This window comes from Coregonus clupeaformis, chromosome 11 (genome assembly GCF_020615455.1).
Source record: "Coregonus clupeaformis isolate EN_2021a chromosome 11, ASM2061545v1, whole genome shotgun sequence".
Classification (NCBI taxonomy): domain Eukaryota; kingdom Metazoa; phylum Chordata; class Actinopteri; order Salmoniformes; family Salmonidae; genus Coregonus; species Coregonus clupeaformis.
In genome coordinates, this window is record NC_059202.1 from 20,919,064 (window position 1) to 20,933,703 (window position 14,640).

General features: G+C 42.0%; 1 protein-coding gene across 2 annotated transcripts in view; it reads left to right on the forward strand.

Annotated features, from left to right (window-relative positions):
- The window catches only part of LOC121576518 (PEX5-related protein-like), a 151,954-nt gene that overhangs the window by 75,336 nt on the left and 61,978 nt on the right, over positions 1 to 14,640 (forward strand). The window contains exon 2 of one of the 2 annotated variants that reach the window (XM_041889717.2): positions 6,010 to 6,114. The exons of the other annotated variant lie outside the window; for it this stretch is intronic. Within the exon in view, the coding sequence (XP_041745651.1) occupies positions 6,010 to 6,114 (105 nt within the window). The remainder of the gene's footprint in view (positions 1 to 6,009; positions 6,115 to 14,640) is intronic. 2 annotated transcript variants of the gene reach the window in all.

Below are 14,640 nucleotides of genomic sequence, written 5' to 3' on the forward strand. Positions count from 1 at the left end.
TTTGCCGCTATAAGAAGCCATATTAATGTTGCTGTAAGCTGATTCAATAAAACAAGTCTATCCATCTCCAGATTAACAAAAAACATGGAATTACATTAGTGAGACTGTCCTCTACCACAAAGTGTCCCAAACTCGGTCCTGGGGCCCCCCTTGGGTGGCCCCCCCTTGGGTGCATATTTAGTTTTTTTCCCCTAGCACTACACAGCTGATTAAAATAATCAAAGCTTGATGATGAGTTGGTTATTTGAATCAGCTGTGTAGTGCTAGGGCAAAAACACTAAATGTGCACCCAAGGGGGGCCCAAGGGGGTTTGGGAAACCCTCCTCTACCAGAGCGTTATGCTTTAAATCAACAGACCATGTAATTAACTAAGCATTATGTCCTACCCATTTAGATTTCCAGAGAAAGATGTAAGTTCTACTCTCCAGGAATTCTATTAGTTCAGAACAATGAATTTGGTCTGGTGACCAGGGGATTGTAAATGTATTTACTTGGTACCGAAGTTAACAGAAATGTTTATTTACTCAGCCACCAAGGACACCTAATCATTTGATTAAATTGTTGGCATAGTGCTTCATCGGCAGTAATTAGCTGGAGATGTCATTTTACGTTAAAGAGTAACTTTCATGAGAAAGAAAAAAAACATTAAAAACCAGATGTTTTAGGCTTAGTTATTTTACATTTTAGTCATTTAGCAGACGCTCTTATCCAGAGCGACTTACAGTTAGTGAGAGCATACATTAATTTTTTTTCATACTGGCCCCCCGTGGGAATCGAACCCACAACCCTGGCGTTGCAAGCGCCATGCTCTACCAACTGAGCTACACGGGGCTGAAACACATAAATTCTGGTCTGCATTTGTACAGTTCATTCTAAAAGTGATATATGTTGGTCTTTCAGTAGTAAATCTAGCTCTTTTTGCCTCATTGAAAGTGCATGAAAAATAATCAAGTCTAACTAATTGAGGGCTTTGTTGCACCTCTTGTTGATGATCACCATCATATTTCGAAGCTATTTCAGCTATTTCCCCCCACATTCTGCAGACCCCACAGAGAAGGTTTCCCCCCACATTCTGCAGTCCCCACAGAGAAGGTTTCCCCCCACATTCTGCAGACCCCACAGAGAAGGTTTTCCCCCACATTCTGCAGACCCCACAGAGAAGGTTTCCCCCACATTCTGCAGTCCCCACAGAGAAGGTTTCCCCCCACATTCTGCAGTCCCCACAGAGAAGGTTTTCCCCCACATTCTGCAGACCCCACAGAGAAGGTTTTCCCCCCACATTCTGCAGACCCCACAGAGAAGGTTTCCCCCCACATTCTGCAGACCCCACAGAGAAGGTTTCCCCCCACATTCTGCAGACCCCACAGAGAAGGTTTTCCCCCCACATTCTGCAGACCCCACAGAGAAGGTTTCCCCCCACATTCTGCAGACCCTACAGAGAAGGTTTCCCCCACATTCTGCAGTCCCCACAGAGAAGGTTTCCCCCCACATTCTGCAGTCCCCACAGAGAAGGTTTCCCCCACATTCTGCAGACCCCACAGAGAAGGTTTTCCCCCACATTCTGCAGACCCCACAGAGAAGGTTTCCCCCACATTCTGCAGACCCCACAGAGAAGGTTTCCCCCACATTCTGCAGACCCCACAGAGAAGGGTTTCCCCCACATTCTGCAGACCCCACAGAGAAGGTTTTCCCCCACATTCTGCAGACCCCACAGAGAAGGTTTCCCCCACATTCTGCAGACCCCACAGAGAAGGTTTTCCCCCACATTCTGCAGACCCCACAGAGAAGGTTTCCCCCCACATTCTGCAGACCCCACAGAGAAGGTTTCCCCCACATTCTGCAGTCCCCACAGAGAAGGTTTCCCCCACATTCTGCAGTCCCCACAGAGAAGGTTTCCCCCACATTCTGCAGACCCCAGAGAGAAGGTTTCCCCCCCACATTCTGCAGACCCCACAGAGAAGGTTTCCCCCCACATTCTGCAGACCCCACAGAGAAGGTTTTCCCCCACATTCTGCAGACCCCACAGAGAAGGTTTCCCCCCACATTCTGCAGACCCCACAGAGAAGGTTTCCCCCCACATTCTGCAGTCCCCACAGAGAAGGTTTCCCCCCACATTCTGCAGACCCCACAGAGAAGGTTTTCCCCCCACATTCTGCAGACCCCACAGAGAAGGTTTCCCCCACATTCTGCAGACCCCACAGAGAAGGTTTTCCCCCCACATTCTGCAGACCCCACAGAGAAGGTTTTCCCCCCACATTCTGCAGACCCCACAGAGAAGGTTTCCCCCCACATTCTGCAGACCCCACAGAGAAGGCTTTCCCCCCACATTCTGCAGACCCCACAGAGAAGGTTTCCCCCCACATTCTGCAGACCCCACAGAGAAGGTTTTCCCCCCACATTCTGCAGTCCCCACAGAGAAGGTTTTCCCCCACATTCTGCAGACCCCACAGAGAAGGTTTCCCCCCACATTCTGCAGACCCCACAGAGAAGGTTTCCCCCCACATTCTGCAGACCCCACAGAGAAGGCTTTCCCCCCACATTCTGCAGACCCCACAGAGAAGGGAGAAAAGGTACTGTTTTACCTACAACACCTATTTTCAGCACAATCAAGCCAAGAGTATGTTCACAATGAGGTATTCAAGATTCTGCTGTATACACTACTTAGCTGTGTTGATAATAGACAACAAGTTGAAGTATAAGCATAAAGCTACGTTTCTCGTCACCTGGGATGTATCCAAATCTGACCGAAATGTGCGTTTATGTCAAATACCAAGAAACCTACACCTTGACCTAGCACACATCAAAGACACAATCCATCCCAAACACAATCCACGGTTCCTTGGACATATTTTGCAGCATACAACTATAACTCACTCCTCCTTTGCCTGCAGCCATTTGTCTTGATACACCAGCCACTCAAAAGATTAGTGGAAACACAGATTTAGCCAAAGAAGGCTTTAAAAAAATAAAAATCATCTCCTGGCGGTATGAATGGCACACACTTAGTGGATGTGTCTCTGCACAGCAACAGGCTGTTTTTTCTTAAACAGTTAGGTTGACTTACTGTCGGTGGAGTGTGGACACAGGTGGCTGTACGGGTCTAACAGCAGCATTACATTCTCTCTGGGGACGGTACCTCGAGGACATGCGCACACATTGTGCCATGAAATTAGAATCAAGCTTACTGGGAGCACAGAGTCAATTAGAATCAAGCTCACTGGGAGCGCAGAGTCAATTAGAATCAAGCTCACTGGGAGCGCAGAGTCAATTAGAATCAAGCTCACTGGGAGCACAGAGTCAATTAGAATCAAGCTCACTGGGAGCACAGAGTCAATTAGAATCAAGCTTACTGGGAGCACAGAGTCAATTAGAATCAAGCTTACTGGGAGCACAGAGTCAATTAGAATCAAGCTCACTGGGAGCGCAGAGTCAATTAGAATCAAGCTCACTGGGAGCACAGAGTCAATTAGAATCAAGCTCACTGGGAGCACAGAGTCAATTAGAATCAAGCTTACTGGGAGCACAGAGTCAATTAGAATCAAGCTTACTGGGAGCACAGAGTCAATTGGGAAAAAAACTTATTCTCTAATGCAGGTTATATACTCGTCAAAATACAAAGGGTCCTAGACAATGGAACCAGGTAACCACAAGTCAAAAACCACAAGTCAACAGTGCAGTGTAACTGCACAGAAATATGACATGTTGTAATTGATATGCAGTTGAGATTGTCTGTTTTCAAACTGTAGCGTAGACATTGTTTGGTTGAGTACTTGAATAAACTTGGATTCTCGCAATAATGTTTTTTTTTCGACTATGGAAACAGGGTTAACATGTTTGATTGTACAGGGCTTCTGTATCCTGAATACAGTATATCAAGACATAGTGATTTCCCTGTACACACAGTATGTGAAATGCTGGTAACATGAATGCACTACAAATGTTCTGCTATTCATGTTCAATGTTTCGGGCAGGTCACCTTTATATAGCCAGAACCTTCATATTTCTCCAACAATCCATCTATTGGTGAGATGAGCCACTCTGAAATGACAGTTGAGTTCTGTGAAAGCAATTAATTTCATTTTGCCAGATTGTTGATGGTTTTACGGTCTAGAATCAGGATAACAATACATTTCAGCCTTGTAATAAGGCGAGCGACAGTCACGGTATGAGGTCACGCTGAAACGTGAACTGCAACTTTCCAGTATGTCCATATGTCCCCTTGGAGGTCATCCAGGAGACGTGTCTAGTTCATCACCCAGCCTAGATCATTCTAACCAATGAGAGACTGACTAGCACATTCCTACTGTATTGTCCACTCGTCATCATTAGAGATACTAGCTATATCTGATCAAACTGCTGAAGGTAACAAGAGACGAGTGGCGGTCTGTGCCGTTTAAGATGAGGGAGGCCAATTTTTTTTTTTTTTTCATGAGCATGGCCTTATTTCTATTACAGCATATTGGATGACTGTAATTCATATTCCATTCACCAAGTTCAATGTAACATCGATAGGTTTAGGCTATTACATGATACTCAAATTTTCCCGATACACATCTTGAGGTTGCTACAACCTAGCCTATGAATGAAAGTTTACAACGTAGGTGCACACAGGTCGAGAGAAAATTTTGAGGTGACAGTGACACATGAACAGACAGTGACACATTCAATACCGCCTTGATCTAGGGTGTAATTCAGGTATGTTTATCCCCATTTCGTTCTGTTTGCTTCCGTTTAAGAAACGTTTTTCAACAGAATCGGTGGAATGAATACACCCCTGATCACACAGTTCACTTTCATAGCAGCCACGTTGTATTACTTCTCACATCCTCTCACCTTTTCTCTTCATTTGTGAACTTCATTTGTGAACAATGCACAACACATCAGCTGTATGTGACCAGGCGAAATAACCTCTCCAAGCCAAACCATATCATAACGGCTACACACAGCCTCCATCGTTGTCACCATATTAGCTAAAATAACGTCATAGTCAACATAGCTAATAGAACTAACGCATTAGTAAACCCACTACAATCATACAGTAACGTTACAGTGTATAGTCAGTAAGCAGTTAGACCAGCGGGCCCCAGTGGCAATAAATGAGTAAAACCAAAAGCTTACCTTGACTGGGAAGTGTTCCAGTATTGCGTTGGATAGTCATAGCGAGCTAGCTAACATAGCATTCCTCTGTGTGAGCAGGGTGTTTGAATACGCTAAACTATCTAGCTGCATTTGCTAGCTAAGTAAATGACACTCTCTCTTGCTTCTCCTTCATTTTTGAAGAAATTAATTGGTTTAAAACTGTTAAACTATTGTCTTTCTCTCATTTTGAGTCAACTACTCACCATATTTCATGCATTGCAGTGCTAGCTAGCTGTAGCTTATGCTTTCAGTACTAGATTAGTTCTCTGATCCTTTGATTGGGTGGACAACATGTCAGTTTATGCTGCAAGAGCACTGATAGGCTGGATGACGTCCTCCGGAAGTCTTTATAATTATTGTGTAAGTCTATGGAAGGGGTTGAGAACCATGAGCCTCCTAGGTTTTATATTGAAGTCAACGTACCCAGAGGAGGACGGAAGCTAGCTGTCCTCCGGCTACACCATGGTGCTACCCTACATAGTGCTGTTGAGGCTACTGTAGACCTTCATTGCAAAACAGTGGGTTTTAATCAATTATTTGGTGACATTTTAATATATATATATATATATTTTTATTTTTTATTTTTATGAAATTCACTGAGAAGGATGGTCCTCCCCTTCCTCCTCTGAGGATCCTCCACTGCAAGAGACCATGCTCCTCTGTGTATAGTGACCCCTCCATAGCCATTGTCATAGTCTTGTGGATATGTTTTTAATCAATGTTGCTGTTTTTTCCTAGATAGCTCACCATAGCCTATTATATAATTCCATCATCATAAAGTAAAGTTGGTAAGATGCCCTAGAGGGGGAAAACATTGACTGAACCACCAATTGTCCTGACACGAGTCATTGTTGATTTCACTTGTTATAGGGGAGAGACTCTAGGGCTGCAGATAAGACTGTTGCCATGGTGCTGAAGGAGATACCCAGTAAGGCGTCTTCAGAAGGGAAACCCCTCCTCACCGTGACAACCAAGGTGGGCAGAACCATCGCAACCCCTCCGAACACCCCCTATCCCCTCTCACCCCCAACTGAATTTTCCTCCTATTCTTGGTGATGATAAAATCAATGGCAAGGCTTTGAGCATCCCATATCTACCCTCTTGAGCCTAACTTGACCCCTTCTACCACATGAATAACATCACGACAGCAAAAAGCAACAACAGTGATTTTATTTCATTTTTCAGCTGCTCTATGGGGTATAAGATGCCTGCTACATTATTCATCGCCAACCAATAACCAGCCAGTATTTCAGCTGTAGCCAGGAATGACATTTTATCTAAATGTAATTTCATTGATTTATTTAAATTATATGCTATTTAACTTGTACCTTAATTAAATATGTTGTTGCAGCAGCAACACCTTATTAATAAATGCAGGAATTGTTAGTGAGAGTTCCTCAGGTGTAGCTTAATGGGTTTTTCACTGTAACATTACAAGTGAATCTACCCAATCAGGTAGTCTTAGCAGAATGACTTCACATTACCAAGTGAATCTACCCAATCAGGTAGTCTTAGCAGAATGACTTCACATTACCAAGTGAATCTACCCAATCAGGTAGTCTTAACAGAATGACTTCACATTACCAAGTGAATCTACCCAATCAGGTAGTCTTAGCAGAATGACTTCACATTACCAAGTGAATCTACCCAATCAGGTAGTCTTAGCAGAATGACTTCACATTACCAAGTGAATCTACCCAATCAGGTAGTCTTAGCAGAATGACTTCACATTACCAAGTGAATCTACCCAATCAGGTAGTCTTAGCAGAATGACTTCACATTACCAAGTGAATCTACCCAATCAGGTAGTCTTAGCAGAATGACTTCACATTACCAAGTGAATCTACCCAATCAGGTAGTCTTAGCAGAATGACTTCACATTACCAAGTGAATCTACCCAATCAGGTAGTCTTAGCAGAATGACTTCACATTACCAAGTGAATCTACCCAATCAGGTAGTCTTAGCAGAATGACTTCACATTACCAAGTGAATCTACCCAATCAGGTAGTCTTAGCAGAATGACTTCACATTACCAAGTGAATCTACCCAATCAGGTAGTCTTAGCAGAATTAGCAATTAGGTTCTATATCAGCAACATGTTTAGCCCATTTCCAATGCAGTTTAGGAAAAAGACAGTCCAAATGCAGATTTTTACACCTCATAAGCAGCTAAACTTTACTAATGTGTATGCATTTCCATAATGCATTACCTTGCAGCATGGCATTAGAACTAGGACATAATTAAGCCATCTATTCTTGTAGATGTAGTCGATTGTCAGTGTGCTTTTCGGTATTGCTTTGAAGCAATATGTGGATCGTATGGGTATAGCAGATGCTATTGTACGCTTCTATCTGTTTTCTGTGCTTGATGTAAATGAAAAGTGCTTGAAGTGTGTGTGTGTGTGTGTGTGTGTGTGTGTGTGTGTGTGTGTGTGTGTGTGTGTGTGTGTGTGTGTGTGTGTGTGTGTGTGTGTGTGCGTGCGTGCGTGCGTGCGTGCGTGCGTGCGTGCGTGCGTGCGTGCGTGCGTGTGTGTGTTTCTGTGCTGTGGTGACAGTATAGTGTTGTTCTGATGTTTAAGTTATAAAATGGGCTCTGTAGGCTTTAATATGCTAAGTTGTTGCATAAAATGCCATGATGTGTTTTTTGAGTAATGATATATTGAAGAGAAGGATTTTGATCTTTTTTCTTTTTAATCCCAACCAGCAATGCACTCTATTGCGCTGCACAACAAATATGTTTATCATGTGCGTCTTTGTATTCAGATCTAGTACTATCTAAAAGTTCTGTTAACAATGCTGTGTTTGCTGACTGTCTTTTGTTAGACAAGGCCTCTCTCTGTCCTTTTCTTCTGTGAGTTAACTTTTCATTCTTTCAATTTGTTTAAAACAGGAGCCATTTTTAGCTTCCAGAATCTTAAATAAAGCCAACATTCTCGCTGACTCATTCCATAATCAGACTGGGATCTGGTGCATATCTGGACGTAGATCAGCTACTACATAAAAAAAACAGACAGGTGCATTAAACGAGCAGGAAACCGCCTACCTTCACTAGTCTGAGAAGTAAATGGAAAGACGTGACTAGACTGCCGATAATGTCTCATTGTGATTTGTTGTTACACACATTTAGCAGAAACATGTCACAAACATGACACAACGTATGCCATGTCACAAAGTAGGATGCAACATTGTGCACATCTTAATCAATTTAAAAAGGGGCAGAGGGTGAATTAGTTAATTTGATGAAAGTAGTTCCACAGTCCTTCCACAAGGTCAAACGAAAGTAGTTTCGCAGTCCTTCCACAAGGTCAAACGAAAGTAGTTCCGCAGTCCTTCCACAAGGTGAAACGAAAGTCGTTTCGCAGTCCTTCCACAAGGTCAAACGAAAGTAGTTTTGCAGTCCTTCCACAAAGTCAGCGAACATAGTTCCGCAGTCCTTCCACAAGGTGAAACGAAAGTAGTTCCGCAGTCCTTCCACAAGGTCAAACGAAAGTAGTTCCGCAGTCCTTCCACAAAGTCAGTGAAAGTAGTTCCGCAGTCCTTCCACAAGGTGAAACGAAAGTAGTTCCGCAGTCCTTCCACAAGGTGAAACGAAAGTCGTTTCGCAGTCCTTCCACAAGGTGAAACGAAAGTCGTTTCGCAGTCCTTCCTCAAGGTCAAACGAAAGTAGTTCCGCAGTCCTTCCACAAGGTCAGTGATAAAGAATTGGCCTTTACAGCAATGGCCTTAGTATTCCCTTTCTAGATACTCCGGTGTCCAGGAGAGGAGAGGTGCTGAATGCTGCTTTCCTCAGACAAACACAGAGGTCTGTTCTATTCTGCATACTAGCACCACCATTCCCTTAAGATGACCCAGAGTGACACGGATCAATTGCCTACTAGAAAGTCAATAGAACACTGTTTCTAACTTTGTAGCATCGGCAAATACCAGTTCCAACATCCTTCTACTACCTACCCAGTCAACACCAGAGCATTCAAATCATCATTGAGTATTTGAAGGAGGGCTCTCCTGTCAATCACCCTCGATTTGATTGTACTGGATGTTCATTGCCTCCAATGACACTGCGGTACTAAATCAGGATGGGAATATAGAAGTTTTCTCTTCACTTTGTGACAATCATAATGAGTCTGGAGCATACCAGCGGTACAACTGTACAGATATAGACAACGTAACAATGTATAAATCAAATCAAATGTTATTGATCGCATACACATGTTTAGAATATGTTATTGCCGGTGTAGCGAAATGCTTGTGTTCCTAGCTCCAACAGTGCAGTAGTATCTAACAATACACAACAATACACACAAATCTAAAAGTAAAGAATGGAACTAAGAAATATAGAAATATTAGGATGAGCAATGTCGGAGTCCGGAGTATAAATATATACAGTACCAGTCAAAAGTTTGGACACACCTACTCATTCAAGGGTTTTTCTTTATTTTTTACTATTTTCTACATTGTAGAATAATAGTGAAGACATCAACACTATGAAATGACACATATGAAATCATGTAGTAACCAAAAAAGTATTAAACAAATCAAAATATATTTTATATTTTATATTCTTCAAAGTAGCCACCCTTTGCCTTGATGACAGCTTTGCACACTCTTGGCATTTTCTCAAACAGCTTCATGAGGTAGTCACCTGGAATGCATTTCAATTAACAGGTGTGCCTTCTTAAAAGTTAATTTGTGGAATTTCTTTCCTTCTTAATTCGTTTGAGCCAATCAGTTGTGTTGTGACAAGGTAGGGGTGGTATACAGAAGATAGCCCTATTTGGTAAAAGACCAAGTCCATATTATGGCAAGAACAGCTCAAATAAGCAAAGAGAAATGACAGTCCATCTGGCGCTAATTTAACAAAGATTCAGAGCAAACAATGGTTACAAACAAAGAACAAGATGTTCTAATGTATGTTAGTATCCTAAGGCTGACTGTGACGTCCCTCCTCACCAAGAGAAGACAGCATAATGAGTCAGGGCAGCTCCGTAGATCACATCTTCGCTGCCTTTGACGTTTGTTATGTTGGAACATCAGATCACAAACATCTAGCCACCACTCATTTAGCTTCCAGTTAACCGATTCTCCGCACAGCACTAGACATAAAAATACTTAGCTTCCAGTTAACCAATTCATAAAAAGACATATCAGAAAGACAAAGAAATGGTCTTTCCTCTGCTCCCAATGCTTTAAACACACTCACAACGCACCCCCCCCCCTTCACACCTCTTCCCCCCCTTCACACCTCTCCCCCCCACCTCCTATGGGTTTAACCGGTTCAGGTTCCCTTGACAACAACATCTAAGAGATCTCTTGGAGTCATGCCCAGGTGGCGCAATTAGCTGAAGTTTTTCCATTACATCATTTCTGGATTACCCCTTGAGCACTTGTAAACAAAGTTGCAATGTGCTTTGCACAGGATAGCAAGCAAAAAGGTACAAAGTGATATGCTGGAAAACGTTAGCCTCCTCCACCTTCGACGCAAAGAGAGAGGCTTGGGAGGACGAATGTGGCCAAAATCCCTCATGTTTCAGTTTGAGCCAGGACAGTAAACCTATAATTGGCCTTTCCACTGTTACCTGTTAGCGTCCCAAGACTCTGTACACCACAGATAATTGGATGGATTGCCTGTCCCTAATAACCGAAGGATGATTAGCAGGGAAGATGTGGAGGTCTCTATCATGTTATGAAAAAGGGGTTAACCAAGATCATTATTTCGAGTTATTCCTTTGGCAATTACAGTAAGTGCTTTGCAGACCCCGCGCAAGGATGGTTTATTAACTGTTCAATTCAAATAGCACAAGGATGGTTTATTAACTGTTCAATTCAAATAGCACAAGGATGGTTTATTAACTGTTCAATTCTAATAGCGCAAGGATGGTTTATTAACTGTTCAATTCAAATAGCACAAGGATGGTTTATTAACTGTTCAATTCTAATAGCACAAGGATGGTTTATTAACTGTTCAATTCAAATAGCACAAGGATGGTTTATTAACTGTTCAATTCAAATAGCACAAGGATGGTTTATTAACTGTTCAATTCTAATAGCGCAAGGATGGTTTATTAACTGTTCAATTCAAATAGCACAAGGTCTTCTATCAACAGTGCATCAGACATCCATGACCTCGACCTTACTGTCTTACAGTATAGGGCCACGTTCAATTAAATCAGCATTTCAACACTATTGTTCCCTCCAAGCTCGACATCAAGCTCAGAGCCCTTGGTCTGGACACCACCCTCTGCAACTGGATCCTGGACTTTCTGTCAGGCAGACCACAGGCTGTGAGGATTGGCAACAACACCTCCTCCACACTGACTCTTAACACAGGGGCCCTCCAGGGGGTGTGTCCTCAGCCCTCTGCTGTACTCCCTGTTCACTTACGACTATGAGGCTTTGCACGACACCAACGCCATCATCAAGTTTGCTGACAACACCATGGTTGTAGGCCTGATGACCAACAACGATGAGTCAGCCTATAGGGAGGAGGTAAGTGAACTGGCATTGTGGTGCCAGTACAACAACCTCTCCCTCAACATCAGCCGAACACAGGAGTTGATTGTTGACTTCAGAAGGCAGAGGAGGGAACATGCCCCGATCCACATCAACGGGAGTCAGCACCTTTAAGTTCTTTGGCGTCTACATCACTGAAGACTTGTCATGGACCAACAACACCGCCACTCTTGTGAAGAGGGCGCAACAGCATCTCGACTTCCTAAAGAGGCTGAAGGAATTCGGCATGTTACCCCGGGTCCTCTCCAAATACTACCGCTGCACCATAGAGAGCGTCCTGACCGGTTGCATCACGGCCTGGTATGGGAATTGCTCCGTCCACGACCGCAAGGTCCTCCAGTGGGTGGTGAAGACGGCCCAGTACATCACTGGGACCGTGCTCCCACCCATCCAGGACATCTACCCGAACCGGTGTCTGAGGAAGGCCCGCAGCATCATCAAGGACCCCACACACCCCAGCCACCAGCTGTTCTCTCCCCTTCCCGCCGGGCAGATGGTATCGGAGCATGAGGTCTGATACCAACAGACAATTTCTATCTACAAACCATCATTCTGCTGAACACTTGCACTTGGTCCTCTGTAGCTCAGCTGGTAGAGCACGGCGCTTGTAACGCCAAGGCACCAATTTGTAAGTCGCTCTGGATAAGAGCGTCTGCTAAATGACGTAAATGTAAAATGTAAATGTAGTGGGTTCAATCCCTGGGACCACTCACACACAAAAAAAAAAAATATGCACGCATGACTGTAAGTCGCTTTGGATAAAAGCGTCTGCAAAATGGCATATTATTATTATTATTATTATATTACTTGAACTGGACTGACCTCCTTCTCTGATTCTCCGCACATGCACTCACGCACGCACACACGCACACAGACATACACACATCCGAACATCACAACTGCTGCTACCAGACTCTTATTATGATTGTTAAATACTGCACAGTTTAAACACTTGCCCCCCCAATCCCCCCTTCCTCAAAACACGTGTTAATATTGCGCTATAAATTGTGCCTTCCTGTATTATAATTATGATAAAATGTTTATTCTATTCTACTGAGCCATTTACTTTATGTTCCTATTCTTATATTTTATTATCTGTTATTATTGTTGCATTGTCCAGAAGGAATCTGCAAGTAAGCATTTCATTGGGGGATGTATACCAGTGGAGGCTGCTGAGGGGAGGACGGCTCATAATAACGGCTGGAACAGAGTGTGATGGCCGGAATGGAGTGAATGGAATGATGTGTTTGATGCCATTCCATTCACTCCATTCCAGCCATTATTATGAGCCGTCCTCCCCTCAGCAGCCTCCACTGCTCTATACAATGTGTATCCCGTACATATGAGAGATCAAACTTGAAGCTAAATATGGAAAACTAAAATACCTAACCAGGTTTTCCTGGATACAAGTTTCAAGTTTTAATGTCATGTGCACAAGTACAGTGAAATGCCTTTCTTGCAAGCTCCAAACCCAACAATGCAGTAATCAATATCAATGTAGCACTAAAAATAAGGTAGAACAAAAACACAAAATAAATAGAAATGAGAAATAAGAAATAAAATAAGAAATAAGATGCGTAAGAAAGCATGTTCTAGAATCAATAAGTGTAACAATGTACGCTGGGAGTCGGGAAGCAAGTACAGGGAGTGCATTTAATGATAAATAAAACATGGAACAAAACAAGAGTAGCGTACAGGCAGGAACAGAGTAACAGGATCAATAATGCCTGGGGAAGGAGCCAAAGGGAGTGAAATATATAGGGGAGGTAATCAGGAAGGTGATGGAGTCCAGGTGAGTCTCATGAGGCGCTGGTGCGCGTAACGATGGTGACAGGTGTGCATAATAAAGAGCAGCCTGGTGACCTAGAGGCCAGAGGGGGAGTATACGTGACAATAAGAATTAAAATACGTAAGAAAGCATGTTCTAGAATCAATAAGAAATAAGACACGTAAGAAAGCATGTTCTAGAATCAATACGAAATAAGACACGTAAGAAAGCATGTTCTAGAATCAATAAGAAATAAGACACGTAAGAAAGCATGTTCTAGAATCAATAAGAAATAAGATACGTAAGAAAGCATGTTCTAGAATCAATAAGAAATAAGATACATAAGAAAGCATGTTCTAGAATCAATAAGAAATAAGATACATAAGAAAGCATGTTCTAGAATCAATAAGAAATAAGATACGTAAGAAAGCATGTTCTAGAATCAATAAGAAATAAGACACGTAAGAAAGCATGTTCTAGAATCAATAAGAAATAAGACACGTAAGAAAGCATGTTCTAGAATCAATAAGAAATAAGATACATAAGAAAGAATGTTCTAGAATCAATAAGAAATAAGATACGTAAGAAAGAATGTTCTAGAATCAATAAGAAATAAGATATGTAAGAAAGCATGTTCTAGAATCAATAAGAAATAAGATAAATAAGAAAGCATGTTCTAGAATCAATAAGAAATAAGATACATAAGAAAGCATGTTCTAGAATCAATAAGAAATAAGATACATAAGAAAGCATGTTCTAGAATCAATAAGAACTAAGATACGTAAGAAAGCATGTTCTAGAATCAATAAGAAATAAGATACATAAGAAAGAATGTTCTAGAATCAATAAGAAATAAGATACGTAAGAAAGCATGTTCTAGAATCAATAAGAAAAAGATACGTAAAGAAAGCATGTTCTAGAATCAATAAGAAATAAGATACATAAGAAAGAATGTTCTAGAATCAATAAGAAATAAGATACGTAAGAAAGCATGTTCTAGAATCAATAAGAAAAAGATACGTAAGAAAGCATGTTCTAGAATCAATAAGAAATAAGATACATAAGAAAGAATGTTCTAGAATCAATAAGAAATAAGATACGTAAGAAAGCATGTTCTAGAATCAATAAGAAATAAGATACGTAAGAAAGAATGTTCTAGAATCAATAAGAAAAAGATACGTAAAGAAAGCATGTTCTAGAATCAATAAGAAATAAGATACATA